At 44.7% G+C, this 14,409-nt stretch overlaps 1 protein-coding gene and 1 long non-coding RNA gene across 6 annotated transcripts; one reads left to right on the top strand and one right to left on the bottom strand.

Annotated features, from left to right (window-relative positions):
- Positions 1-3,618: 3,618 nt before the first annotated feature.
- On the bottom strand, positions 3,619-8,661 carry CCDC51 (coiled-coil domain containing 51). Of its 5 annotated transcripts, none has more exons than XM_039559167.1 (5): positions 8,620-8,661; positions 7,014-7,243; positions 6,543-6,889; positions 6,065-6,229; positions 3,619-5,326 (listed from the first exon to the last, which is right to left on the bottom strand). In XM_039559167.1, the coding sequence occupies exons 3-5, from the start codon at positions 6,858-6,860 to the stop codon at positions 4,550-4,552; spliced, it is 1,260 nt and encodes a 419-aa protein (XP_039415101.1). In that variant the 5' UTR covers positions 6,861-6,889; positions 7,014-7,243; positions 8,620-8,661; the 3' UTR covers positions 3,619-4,549. The 5 variants fall into 5 exon arrangements, with proteins under 5 accessions (XP_039415101.1, XP_039415102.1, XP_019136049.2 ...); XM_039559168.1 differs by lacking the exon at positions 8,620-8,661 and adding an exon at positions 8,494-8,508; XM_019280504.2 differs by lacking the exon at positions 8,620-8,661 and adding an exon at positions 7,947-8,305.
- Positions 8,662-8,671: 10 nt separating this feature from the next.
- Positions 8,672-13,076, top strand: LOC104683314. Its single transcript, XR_005602976.1, has 4 exons — positions 8,672-8,723; positions 8,800-8,855; positions 10,655-10,742; positions 12,902-13,076. It is a non-coding gene; the product is annotated as an uncharacterized LOC104683314 (long non-coding RNA).
- Positions 13,077-14,409: the final 1,333 nt, after the last annotated feature.

Genomic DNA, 14,409 nt, shown 5'->3' with positions numbered 1-14,409 from the left:
TATCCAACTGCCAAGCACCAGAAATCTCACTTCTCTATGCTTTATGAGTGAGGTCATGAATATAACTTGCTAGCAAAAATCTGGCAATAAAATACAGATCTAAATATATTATGGACAAATCCAGCATTGTCTCCCTTTTCCTAGCTCATGAAACTCACTCCTACTGCAAATCTCAACCCTGTTTCTGAGGTAAACAGGACATCTCCACCACTCCTCTGCTCCACAAAGAGGGAAGTATTTGTTTTAGAAGGTATGTTGTGAAAGGAACTGTCTTTTCCAAACAAACAGATGCAAAGAAATCAACAGGAGCACCTGCAACTTCCGACCAGGATCCTAGAATGCTGGAACATTTAAAACTCAAGCATAAATAAATAAATATATATCCTGATTGTGACACTACATCTAACTGCTTTTGTCCTGTCTTCTTAAGCAACATTTTCTAGTTCTCTCATGAGTGGAAGGAAGGGCAACTTTTCTCTTCAGAATGCACCTACTGTTAGAAGTCTGCAGTGACCTCATTCAAAGTTATTTCCATAGCCACGAGCTGTTTGCTTTTGAGTTACTGGTGGTTTTTCAAGGAGCAGTAAGAACTCAAAATAGCTTAGCATGGGCCAAGCTCAGGCCACTGCCACCCATTTTTCTATAGTTAATGTCTATCAAAGGGCTTCCTGTTGCTCTTACCAGGTTCTAACTCAGTTTCTGTGTCTTGCCAGACAGAAGAATTAATCTGAATGAACACTGGCTTCTTCTGACCTATACACAGTACCCAGGTCAGTCTCTGGCCTCACCAGACCTGTACATGATTTTGCGAACACCACCCCCTCGGATGAGCATTTGGGGCACAGGGCTGGCTGAGCCATCCTGCTGAGAGAGGTCTTTGCTAAGAGAGCAAGAATTCAAGTCTCAAAAGGCCTTAGCAAGCAGAACTTACTCGTTGAAGAAAGGATCTGCTGAGAGACCTCATTCCAAAAGTGAAACTCAACTATCTATTATAAAACCTTTTTAATAACCCAAAGGTATGCAACAGAACAACAGAATGTGGGTTGGCCTTTTTTCTGGTAATTTTATTTTTTCTTTACTAGAATAGACCTGAAGAGCACAGGCAACAAAGTATTCACTTAGTCCTGGCTGAATCATCAGGAAACGTGCACTGAGATGTCAAGTGCTTGTGTAAATCACTGCTGCAAATGTACCTGAACTGAGGTGAGTGCCCAGGTAAACACCCCCTATACGACAGCTCTGCTGGTTTTGTTCAAACTCATGTATTTGCTGTCTGTGTTACATGACAAAGGTTTAGCACAAAGTACTAAACAGATTATACATATAGTCCATGTTATAGCATCTTCCTGGCTATTGCCTTCAGCCAGCTCAGGTACAGCTGCCACTGCTGCAGCCACACCTTCTGGCTTTGGGGTGCACATACAGTAGATCATTGCCACAATGGAGTGATGATTAATCCAGGATTGAGGGAATACACAAATCTTCTCTCCTAATTATTATATAGTCACAGTTAATTACAAGGGTTTTTTCCTAATTGAAATTATTCTGCTGTCACTTCACATAGGAGGATTTAGCAAGGAAGAGCAGAACTAAGCGAGCCATGGTAATCACTTGTAACACAGAGCTGTGCCAGCTGCACACAGGATCTGTTCCTGAGTCTTCAAAACTCCCTACAAAGGGCAAGATCCAGTTATTTTCATCTTGATACACATCACACCTTCCAGCTCTTCTCAAATTTCAGGTTATGTCTTTTGAACAATCATTTATTACAGATTTATTTGCTATAGTTTACTGACTGTTCATACAGTCCTTGACTGACTTTTTCTTCCTGTAAATCTACATAGAGTTAAAGCTACAGACTACCATAATACTCTCTTTAAACGGGTAAAAAGCAGATGTCTTTAGAGCAATAAACAGCTCTTGGTTTTGTATTCTCATTTATTGTATAAAAGTTTAGCTTCAGACCTCTGCTCATTTTTGATGCCACCAAGTACAATTCAGTGAGTGCTGCCATGACTTTCAAGTTTAGCTGCCTAGCCTTCAGCATTTAAAAACCATGCTGATATATATAATCCACATGTTCAGTGATGTCAAATAATAAATTCAGCCAGTTACATAGTAAGGGGGGCCAATTTTATGTAGTTAAACTGAAAAAAACCTCAAACTCCAAACCAGAACAAACTTCTCAGTGACTAGTGTGGCAAATTACAAATAGAACCATTGTACTAGTCCTTCCCCTTTAACTACACATTTGTCTCATTTTCATCAAGCTCCTGCAAGAAATATAACCTGTAAAAATATATGTGAAATGATAAAATTAAATATTATAGATTTGAAGAATCCTATTGATCTGTATGCACACTTCTTGATACAGCTAAGTGTATGGGAGTTTTTATCCCAGTTCTGAAGCCAGCAGATCCAACTGCTTCCCTGACAAATACTTTTTACTCACTTCACACTCCAAATAATCAATGTGTAAATCAGCACTTCCCCAAACTACCTTTTGGACTTTCATCTCTCTTACAGGTAGTGAATCACCAAAGATCATTCCTAACACTGTTTCTTTATTCTGTCATTAGCACCCAGTGATCCAAATGAAGTTGGTGCCACATATGTCCCTGTCCCAAAGATCTTGCCATCTTAGGAGTTTATAATCAAAACCTCAAATTCTCTTAAAATAGGAAAAAGTCCCACCACACAGAGTGTGTATCAGACAGGATTCATTCCGAGTTGCTTACACAGAGGCATTACAACATGAAGTGAGCATGCTGCTCCTTTGTCTGCAAAGGTCCCACAGAAGTGCTTGTGACGCAGGAGTTCCACGTTGGATTTGCCTATCTGCTGCCATCACGGGGAGAAAATGATTTCTTATCTGAGCCATACCAGAAACCTTGTGTGAGGCCACACACAGATACTGATGTTCAGCTGTTCAGACAAGTGTTTTGCCTCAATCAGCCAATTTTCATCCTTCCAGGGAAAACAGGCAGCTGAACCTTTCACTCCTTTCCAAATATTATTTTGGAATAGTTTGTGTTTATTACTGCTAATGTACTGGCTTAAAAGCACCTGCTGTAGAGTAGCATTTCAATTTCCAGGCAGGACAAAATTAGAAAAAAAACCCCAAAATGACAAACCCAGAGAAAGTTCCAATGAGATACTAGCAAGGATAAGAAAGTGATTGCTCCATAGATGATTACTAAAACCACAAAATACCTTGGGAATGACGGGTTAAGGAGTCTGTAGAGAAAGTATAATTGGCTTATATTGTCAGAATAAACATCATGATACTTCATACAGCTCTGTATCAGAACCCTTTGCCTCTTTCCCTGCTTGCAAGCCTGGAAGGACATGCAGCTATCAGTAACAAAGAGCTGAACCTTCAGAAATGTTTTGGATACTTCACAACAAGCCATCCTAGGAAAAGGTTACGACGTGTAACTTCACTGTATTTTAGATTCATCATCTGGCTGTTTGTTAAAACGACTCCTGATGTACTGTGCATGAACAAATGGCAAAACTATGAAGAGATAAGGAGCAAAATATAGAGAATTATACATGAGGTACTTAGGTCAATGACACAGCAAAGGAACAGCTGGAACAGGAAATCACAAATCCAACTCCAGAGTGAAAATCACTGTATTTTATATCAGTTGTATCATATCCATCCTGAGGTGCTGTCACATGGTCCAGTAGTGGCTTCAGTGTGGGGTGGTGAAGATGTAATAGAATCTCATGGTGTCCTGGGGGAGAAGGAGGTGACAGGGGGACACTGATGGCTCTGGGGGAACGCAGGACTTGGGGGAATCACCTCGGCTCAGTTCTGGCACTGTGGAACTGGAAGAAGACTCCTCCTTGTGCCCACACTTCGGGGAGAGCCGAACAGTGGGGATGGAGGGACATCAGACCATGGGTCAGGCCCCAAAACCTGTCTGTCCCAGCAATAAATCTGTCTGAATCCCAGAATCTCAAGGGGTCTGGGAGGTGGCTGGGGGCCACAGAGAGTGGCTCGGGGCGGGGTACAGGGATCTGTGGGTCAGGGTACCCAGAAAATGTACCTGATTACACTACAGGGCCTGTCTTGGGCTACTGGGGCCGCTGGGGATGCAAACTGGGGCCCAGTGGGGTGAGTTAAGAGTCTGATGGGAACAATTGGGACCATTGTGGGGTGACATGGGGCACTGGGAGCAACCAGGGGTACAACTTGGGGCCTGAGGGGGGCCATTTTGGGCCTCACAGGTGCAATTTGGGGCTGAGAGGGACATTTTGAGTGCTGTCTTGACACACAAGACTAGAGAGTAAGAGTGAAACAGTGAATGAAACCAACAGATCAAACAGCGGCATCTCCTTTGCTTGTTAAAAAGCGCAGTGTGACAGAGACTTGACATGGAGCCTGCAGCAGTACTGGACTAAGGCTTTTCAAGTTTTTCAAATATACAGGAGAAGGCATAATGAGAAACACTAAGGGAGCTTTATTTGGACTTGTACTCCAGGTACTTAGAGTGCAAGTTTGCCTTTATTAATCTAATAAGTTGTGGCAATTAATTAGGGATCAGTTCCCTTTCACTATGATATAGAGTACAGGCAGAGTAATGGCAAACATAGCACATGTCAATGCAGTGCTGTAAACAGAACTTCTCTTGATTTGCGTTTCTAGTCTCCGCTCGGTATCACACAATTCCAAAATCACATCTCTCACAGCAGCAGCCTGGCCCTTGCCCTCCCCTGAAGGCCTTGGCATCACTCTTTCTGTAGGTCTGGAGTGCATGGCGAGTTTGACACTCTGCAGCTCAGACAGCACCTGCGTGATACTTTCCTGCAGACTGTTAAACTGCTGTTGTAAACTCCCTAGACATGAACTGACTTGTGTAATGTAGTTTAGCTGTTCATTTAAAGGCATTAAAAGAGAATCTATTTTTATGGAGTCATTCCTGGTTTCTCTAGTTAACAAAGCCCCTTCTTTCACTCCCCGCGATGCTGTTGTTTGCAGCACGTTTTTTAGGTCTTCTATGACATCACTGAGATCTTTCTGCTGCAAGTAATGGCTGGAGGCCTGTTCTTTGATGGCTTCTTGTAAATTTATTGGGCCCTTCTGTGCTTCAAGCACCAAGACTTTCAATTCTTGCAGCCTTACTCGATTGACGTAGGTGGAACCAAGAACACCTATAATGGCTCCCAGTACAGAGCCAATAATAGACCAGTTCTTCGTTTTTTCAGCTCTTGTGCGCTCTTTCTCATGGCTTTCCCTGACAGCTGCGGAGAAGAGAGAGAATTTTTCTCTCTCAGACTCTTCTGCATTTAAATATGCAGCTCGGTACCTCTTCTCTTCCTGCAAGAAATACAGTGATGAAAGGAGAAGGTATAATATGAAGCTATAAAGTCTATACTAAAGGAAAAAACCCAAACAAACCCCCAAACCCCAGTGCAGATGAAGGAATGGATACCAGGAACATCTATTAGTAGTTTCAGAAATTTTCCCTTGAATGTGGGATTTTCTTTATTAATCCCACTTAAGTCACTGAGACATCATTTTAAGTCTGAGAAATGGAAAAGGTTGTCAGGAATCACAGCTGAAGATCCTGTACATGAGAATCTGCCACGTGATGATAGAAAACAGGTATGAGAGAGCAAGGTCTTTCACTCCCCATAATGTTCCCTGTTTCAGCCCTGCTGACTTCTCCAGACACCAGCAAAAGGCAGCTGAGAGAGTTTCCATGAATTAACCAGAAAGGAGTTTCCTCATCCCACAGAGGGTTAATTCATTAAATGGAAGTTTTTTCTTGACTACTCATGTAGAGGTCACCACTAGAACAATTAATTTTCTAGGCTCGCTATCCTCAGTTTTATTCTCCAAATTTACCACTCTATTTTAGCATTAACACATACAATTTGCACAGAGGACCAAACCATTGATAGTAACTAACTAAAACAAGTACCTTAAGAAATTAACTCTGATCACTTATTTCAGAACTAAACTGCATCTACAAAGACAATCAATCACTATTGAAGGAAACAAAGCACACAAATTTGCAACATATTCACCAAACCTTAAGTACCAACAAATTACCTGCAGCAACCTGTGTTCCAGAGTAGCCAGTTCTAAATACTGGGTGTCATCCCGAGAGACCCTGTCTAAGCGATCCCGAATTTCCTTCAGTTTAATCTGTTGGGCTTCTACATTTTCACGAGCCTCTCGTACTATCCCTCGAGCTATCATAAAGACATTTTCTGCCTGAGAAGAAAGAGCATTTATTTTAGACACTTATTACCATACAGACCTAAACTGCTAATTGTACAATTTTTTTTTTTTTTGTGGGGGGAGGGAAAAAACCAAGAACAAAATAAGCCACACTCTGTTTCAATCAAGGAATAAGCTCTATTTACTACATGCATAGCTTAGAACACATTCACAGTACCTACACAGACAGTCAAAGCAGAAAAGACATAATTCTCCCTGGATAACCTTTTCTGCCTCACAGCCAGTGTTTATGCTTCATATAGCTCTATTCACAATTTTAAAAATTCCACATTATCTCCATGTTTACCTCTGTCACTTTTCCCTGAGCCTCTCGAACTTCATTGATTCCAACAAATTCTTCGTATCTGTCCCACCAATTCCTGCATGTTGCAGACACTTTTTGGAGGGAGTTTTTTCCCATAGCAGTCCCTGATTCCGTGATCCGATGAAGGAGACCCATGGCCATTTCCATCGCAGACTTGGCTTCGGGCCTCTTGGGCGCCGATGGGCAGTAAGTCCTCACCACATGTAAATTCCCTTTTGGACTCCACTTCATCAACGAATGGTGATACTGCAGACCACAGGACACCGAGGACACACTTGATTTGTATTTCATAGGCCCCATGTCTTGAATTTAATCACTAAACAAAAGTGCTACAAGGAAGAAGAAGAGATGTTATTGAAGTATGGCTGATTCACAGCTCTTCAATGACATTTGTGCCAAAACCAATCAACTCCAGAATGGCTAAACCACTGCTACTTTTACACCACTGCTTACCTAGAGAACTTTCCACAATTTCCAATAAAGTGCAATTGTGTCACAGATCTCTGATTTTCTGTTAGGAAGTAGTCCCACCATGCTTCATGGTTCTTGATTACTAATTCACCCACGACGTGAACAACGATCATGTGCAGATCCAATAACAGCAGGAGCGACTTCAGAGAAATTTAGTGCTTCAGCAGAGCAGTGATTGCACGATGTGGTTTGCGTTACAGGTACTCACATCTCTGCAAAAGAACAGAAAAGGAAAAAAGGCAGAGAGGAAACAAAATCTTCATAAAAAAAGAAGTGTGGCTTGATCATTCTCTTTATCTTAAATTGCACAGATACAGGAAGTGTTGAAGGATGCAAAGACAAAAACATAAAGGACAGAGGGAAAACCCAGAAGTGCTGAACACAGGTATTCCCATGAGACTGCCTACAAAAGTAATAAACCAGGATGAGCCACAAGAATAGAAAAATCTCAGTCAGGGAACACACAGCATTCTAACACACAGGGCTGCATTTTAAAATGAGCTTAAAATTCTTGCTTACCCTGCAAAAGCACGCTGCTAGTTATAGTTTATTGTCTACTGAGTTGAAATATGATCTTAGAGTTCGACTGAGGCACATTCCTCTAAGAACTGGAAACAGGAAAACTTTTCAGTCAGGTTTTGTATGAAATTTGAGCATGACTATATTAGGTTTTGACTAATATAATATTAAAACATGAATTATTGAGAAAACTTGATAGCTGCTGCATAGTATTTTTAATTATTTTAAAACAGCTTTCCTTGTTAATTTTAGGTGGTTAATACAGGCATCTCCACAAAAAAAGTATTGTACCAGCTGGAAAAATTCTGACCATGACAGGTTCATTCCTTGCTATTTCTAACAGCTAATAATAACACCAAGTGGCATTATGAAAATCTTACCAGTTGTTTTACACACCTAACAACATGGAAGATCAAACCCACAAGAACATGGAAATGAAGGAAGTTCTCTCTCCTGCCAGCATCACTCACAGATCTACTGTTAACAGCAGTGTTAAACACCTACTCTACATTGTAGGCCACATAAACGTCAGCTCAATTTTGCCTGTTCCAGACTGCAAAATTCCCCTCTCTTAATTGCATTACTACCTGAAGAGTTTAACCAAATATTTAGGCTACTGGACTATAGAAAAAAAACAGAGCGAAAGTTGAGATTTGAGGAAGAATTTCTATGCAGGCAGTCACAGACTGTGATGAACGTGATCTCAGCCTGAGCTCAGACGACACAAGAAAGTTGTGAAAGCTTAATCTGAGATGACGTGCCTGGTTCCTCTCTTGCTTTCCTCGCAAGAAACGTTTCCTCTGCCTGCAGTCACTGACAAACACACTCTCAAAAGCTGCCGCACACACAGAGCCGGTGGCAAGCGGGACTCGTTTCCACGGGTCCCGCCTTCCGCAGCGGTCCCGCGCCGCAGCCAAACGCAACCCGAGGCGCCACCGCGCACCCACATCCCGCAGCCGGCTTCTTCCGCACGACCGACCCCTTCCCTGCTCGGAGGCCCTTCCACCGACCCGGCCGAGCCGCCGCTCCCTCCCGGCCGCCCCGGGCCCGGCCCCGCCGCGCCCCGTACCTGCCCCGGCCCGGCGGCGGAAGCGGCGGCGGCGGAAGCGGCGGCGGAAGCGGCGGGAGCGGCGGGAGCGGGCGGAGCGAGCGGAGCCATGTCGGGCCGGGAGGGTAAGGCCGGGCCCGGGGCCGCCGGTGCCTCCCGCTCGGCCCCGCCCGGCCCTCACTGTCTCCTCTGTCTTTGCAGGCGGCAAGAAGAAGCCGCTGAAGCAGCCGAAGAAGCAGACGAAGGACCTGGATGAGGTAGGGCGGCGGGAGAACCCCGGGGCGCGGTGGGGGCTCAGCCCCGGCCGTGAGTGAGCCGGCGGGCCTACTGCCCGGGGGGTTCCTGCTGACATTTACAGGAGTGGGTAGTGACAGGACGAGGGGGAATGGGCTCAAAGTGAAAGAGAGGCTGTTAAGATTAGATATTAGGAAGAAATTCTTGCCTGTGAGGGTGGTGAATCCCTGGCACAGGTAGCCCAGAGAAGCTGTGGCTGCCCCATCCCTGGAAGCGTCCAAGGCCAGGTTGGACGAGACTTGGAGTAACCTGGGCTTGTGGAAGGTGTCTCTGCCCGTGGCAGGGGTTTGGAACGAGATGATCTTTAAGGTCCCTTCCAACCCGAACCATTCTGTGTTTCTCTGATTCCATGACGACATCCTGCCCGTGTTCCACCATGCTGGTGGATACAGCAGTGCTGGCTGACGGAGGAGTTTGGAATGCCCTTGTCAAACCATCAGGTCACGATCTGAAGTCGATCGATCACTGCAGTCCCAGGAAGGAGCCTGGGACAGGCACAAACTCTGGGATTATTGTGTAGTTTGCATAAATTAAGTACTAGTAAATTGCATGTTAGAGATACTCTGAACCGTTACATTTAAGTATTGGGTGTCAGCTGCTATTTTTGAGAATAGTGCACCATGGATGAGGTGTCACTCTTTGGAAAAAAGCAAGTACAATGTCTCTTTGAAAAAGGAAAAAAAAATCATAGCTTTCTAAATAACCTTTATTGTTAAAAAAATGGTAGCACTAATTAAGTGTTTACAAGGATCAGGTTATAAACATTTGTGTATCAAATGATGTGATTTTTTTTCCTCTCAGCCCTGCAATACTGTGAGCACTTGGGGGCAACACATTGCAAGAGAAAAACCCACTGGAGTGGATAAATGTGAGGGATTGATTTACTAGGAAAGACACATTAGCCTACAGGAGACAGGAAAACCCGGAGAGAGAAACAGAATATTCTGTTCTGTGGGGGGTAGGTAGGGGAAGTAATATGGTTATGTTGCAGCAAGGGAGGCTTTAAGTGAGAGGAAAGCTTTGCAGTTGTAAAGATGAGCCACAGACTGGATTGGTGAAGAATCTGTGGAATCTGAATTGTCAAGGTCCTTAGTTCAGTTATGCCAAAGTCACAAGTGCCAATTTAAAAATCTGGGGTCCTTTTCAGCCTTGGTGTCTGTGAAGAATGTGTATCTAAGGGACAGAGTATGTCTGACTTCTGGATTTGGAGGCTGGTCCAGCAAGGATGCTCAATAGCTGCCTTGCCTGTACACTTTGCCAGCAGTCTCATTAGATTTTTTGGAATTATTACAAATTTATTAAACCCAACAAAAGTGACATATGTGTGAGAGGATTTTTAAAAAATTTACACTTTTTTATAGGTGAAAGCAGCCTTATTTTATTTACATTCTTTATAGTCAAAATGTTTTTGTTAGTGCCTGTGTACTGGGCTTCACGTGTCACTGAGGGCACGTTAATGAATGATGTTAGTGCAAACATCTATCAATCAGAGGAATCATAATCTCAGAATGAGATTATGCCATGGGAAATAATTCCAGAAAGACCAAACATACAGAGTTGAAGTTTAGGTTGTGGTACAGCAAAAACCTTGGTGATAGTTCTGCAATGTTCTGCCTATTTAGCATTATTCAGCCATCCTGCCTCGGTCTGGTCAGGTGTTTGTTGCTGCTGGAATATTACATTTGTTTCTCATTGCTTCTCAGTTGTTTTTGAATTTTTCTGTGGAAGAGATGTTAAAAACTGCTGCTATTCTTTCCTTTAGACGGATCTGGCATTCAAACAAAAACAGAAGGAGGAGCAAAAGAAACTTGAGGAGATGAAAGCAAAAGCTGCTGGAAAAGGGCCCCTGGGTAAGTGAGGTGCCAACCTGGCAGGAGAAATGGGGGTCTTGCTGGCTTCAAAAATTTAATGTTTTTGCTTGACAAAAATAAAAAGGCCTTTGGGTTATTTGACATAGGTAAGTAAGGTGATGGCAGGTACAGATGATATGGAACAAATAGAGGCTATTTTTTAAAATTTGTTTTTCTTTTCTGTGCAATTTCATCCCCACATGATGCAGGTTCTGGTTCAGCAGGCAAACCACTGTGTCTGACATGCTGACCTATTCCACTGGTATGTGCAGGGACATTTGTATTCTTTCTTAAGCACACCAGTCTTTTCTTTCCAGATGTGTTACATACAGGCTTTGCCACAATCCTCCAAGTTTAACAAATCCAGTGCTTGTCCTCTGAGAGGATGAATTTCTTCAAGATCAGGAGATTCTTGGCAGGGGAAAAAAAAAGTGACTGGAAACCAGTCTGGCTTCAACCCCTTTGCCCGAGTGACTGTAAAATACATGATGTCACTGAAGTGAGTTCACAGGGTGTGTCTTGGTGGCCCATGGATCCCAGTCTCTGTCTCAGTGACAGTCGGCGAGTGTTCTTGTGAGTCTGCACCCGCCTTCTGCTCCTCCAGCATTTGCCATGATCTGATCAGAGGTGTTCAAGGTGGACCCTGCCTGCTCCCGTCAGGTGTTTCTGACCTGTGACCCATTAATGTTACCACTTTACCATTCTGTGAAGACCATCAACTTCACACTTTGCTTCCTATTCTTCAGCAAACTTTCAGTCTTGAAAGACCTTTCCAACAATCCCATAGCAAAATAGTTTCACTAACAACCTTTGCTATGGAATCTTGTCAGGTACTGTGTGAAAATATGAAGAAGTCCCGAGTTCACTTTACTCAGACACTTACTGATAACCTCAGGGTCCCAGCAGGTCAGTGAGGAAGGATTTACTCTTTATGGGAATCCTCTTAACTTTCACAAGACTGTTCATCCATTTGCTTTGCTGTTATCTTCTCAGAGATTGAGCTCAGACTCGCTGCTCTGTAGTTGCCTAGTTCTTCAAGGAACCCATTCCCTGTCTGGGAGCTTTGCTGGCAGTCTGTGAGTCCTCTGGCGTAGTGTCTGTATTGATGTTTTAAATCTTAGCCAGCAGACCTGCATTTTCACTTTGCAGCTTGTTGGGTGCTCTTGAAGGAAGTGCCATCCAGTTCCACTGACTCGGAATATTGTTTATTTACCTTAGACTGATCTAACTCCTCTCTTTTATCCGTGTACAAAAAAATGTGCTGGGTGTGGGACTTGGAATGTCTTTGGTGTTTCAGACAGATGCAAAATAATTCATTGAGCCTCTGTTCTGTCCTTACCATCCTAAACTCATTCTGTGTAGGGTTCTTCAGCTCACAGATCTCTTCAGAGTTCTTTCCTGCCATTATTACTTTGCCCCTTTCTAGACTCGGTGTCAGTCATCTGGCCCTCGTCTGATGCTTACCAAAGTGAGTAATGATTGTTGTGTTACTGTGGCAGGGTCAGCCTATTTCCAAGAGCCTTAGCAGGGCAATGCTGTTGGAATCAAGTTGCAGTGCCGAGTGTGTTTGCTGACCCTCGGCCCCTGAAGCCTGGCTTGGTGCAGCCTTGCTGTTCTCTTTCCTTCCCACTGGTCATATCTGACACAACTGGAGAAAAACAGCATTTACAACAAATGCCACACTTGTTGCTGTGTCAATACCTGGTGTTCTTTCACTTTAGTGTCTTCAATAATTGACTCTGCAGGGAATTCCACTACCTGCTTCTGTAGAGCTTTGATCCCAACAGGGGGTGTAGGGATACCAATGCTTTTATTCCCTTAGCCTTGATTTTGATTTGACCAGACTCTGATCCTGCTGTGTAAGAAATAATCAATGGAGAAACTAAGTAACTGGTGGAATACTTAGTTCCATTGTAGAATCATAGGGCATATTAGGTCCCAGGAGAAACTTAATTTCTAATGTTAAATAAGTCACTGTTCAGAGTAAGGTGTGGGAGATCAAAATCACACAGGGGTAGTCACACATGCGGAAACAATTCACCAGTGGGGACCTGGGCTGTACAGGCTGTCTAATGGGGGGATTCAGCTTTATGAGGAACTGCATTTGTAGCTAAGCTCTGTCACAGTCACCTAACCAGCTGTGTTGTTTCTTTTGGCAGCCAGTGGTGGAATAAAGAAGTCTGGCAAAAAGTAGCTTGATCAAACCGCAGGGTAAGAAGGGATCAAGTTACTCAATGGACCTGCAGGCTTCAGAGAGTCTTGAAAACACTCGGTCATTTGGGAAACATTGTACATTTTGTTTAGTCAGAATAAATCCTTTTTGTTAAGATGTGATATTTTCTCTTTACCTGTAGGTTTTGTTTAAAAATGGCTTTACTGTTTTATACCAGAAATGAAACTTTTACTGAAGACCACGTGTGCCCTTGTGCAGCCTGAGTGCATCTGCTGGTTTGGTAGTCATTTGTGAGAATAAATTTCAATTTCTCCTCTCTTTTGACAGAGGAGTCATGGCCCAGGTGTTAAAATCTGCAGAGCTTTAATCTGGAGGCTTAGGTTTAACTGCAGCTGTCTGAGATGTGGCTATAGCAGTGTGTGCTCTCCTAAGAGCTCTAAGTTTTCTCTAAACAAAAGTTGGGTTATACTTCCATCATCAGCACCTTGGGGTCAGCCACTCCAAAACAACTGCTTTTCATGTTCCTACTTCAGAACACGGCAGTGCCCTACAGTCCCACTGCCTGCTGAGCATACACTTGCCTTTGTCCTGCAAATTGTCACTACACCGTTTTCCTGAACTGCATATTGACATCACAGCTCCTGTACACTTGTGGAATGCCTTTGGGGTGGAGAGGGGAGAGGGTAGCAGTGCTTTTGGGACTGTAACTTAATTCTTGAAATGAATGGCAGTGATTGCACATTGGTTATGGAGACTTGAAGGAAGGAATATGCTGTTTCCAAGGTGAGAGTTACAGGGGAAAGAATCAATGCAAAGGCCTTTTTACTGAAGAGAAAGGGTGAGACAGACTGCTCCTGCTGCCAGGCAAGGCAGGTGATGGCTCCAGGGAGGGAATGGTTTCTGTGAACAGCGAGATTCTTGGGCTGCAGTGGCAGGGGGGAGTTACATGGGAAATCTGGGCTCGTACCGTCTGGGCTCCTAAGGATGAGACCGCAGGTGTTGGCTGTCAGTGCACAGCGTGCTTCTAAAAGGGTTTCCTTGTTAAAAAGACATTTTTAGAGAGCTTGGGGCGTTACCTCCCTTCTCTTGAAACGCGAGGCTCAGTTTCAGCAGGGCGGGAAGGGTGGGTGCCCTGGACGCCTGGGAGCAGGCGGGGCAGGCCTTGCCCTGCCATCAGCCCGTGTCGAGTGTCGCCGGCAGCGCCCCTGCCACGGGACCGCGACCGGGACCGGGACGGGGATCGGGACCGGGATCGGGATCGGGCCCGGGCGGCGCCGCGCGCGGGGTCCCGCCCTGCCTCGGGCTCTGCCGCCCCCGCGCGGCGGCCGCGGGGATCGCGCGGCGCGGAGCCGCTCCCGCCGCTCTGCGCACGCGCAGCGCTTCCCGCCGGGCGCTTCCCGCCGCGGCCGCCCCCGGCCCCGCGAGGCCGCGCAGCGCGGCCCCGGCAGCGCCCGCCGCGCTCCGGCCCGGCACGGGGAGCCTCCGGCCCGGCAC

The sequence above is a fragment of the Corvus cornix genome, chromosome 12, assembly GCF_000738735.6.
Source record: "Corvus cornix cornix isolate S_Up_H32 chromosome 12, ASM73873v5, whole genome shotgun sequence".
NCBI classification, from domain to species: domain Eukaryota; kingdom Metazoa; phylum Chordata; class Aves; order Passeriformes; family Corvidae; genus Corvus; species Corvus cornix.
The sequence above is the reverse complement of the archived record's forward strand: the minus strand, read 5'-3'. Positions and strand labels throughout refer to the sequence as shown.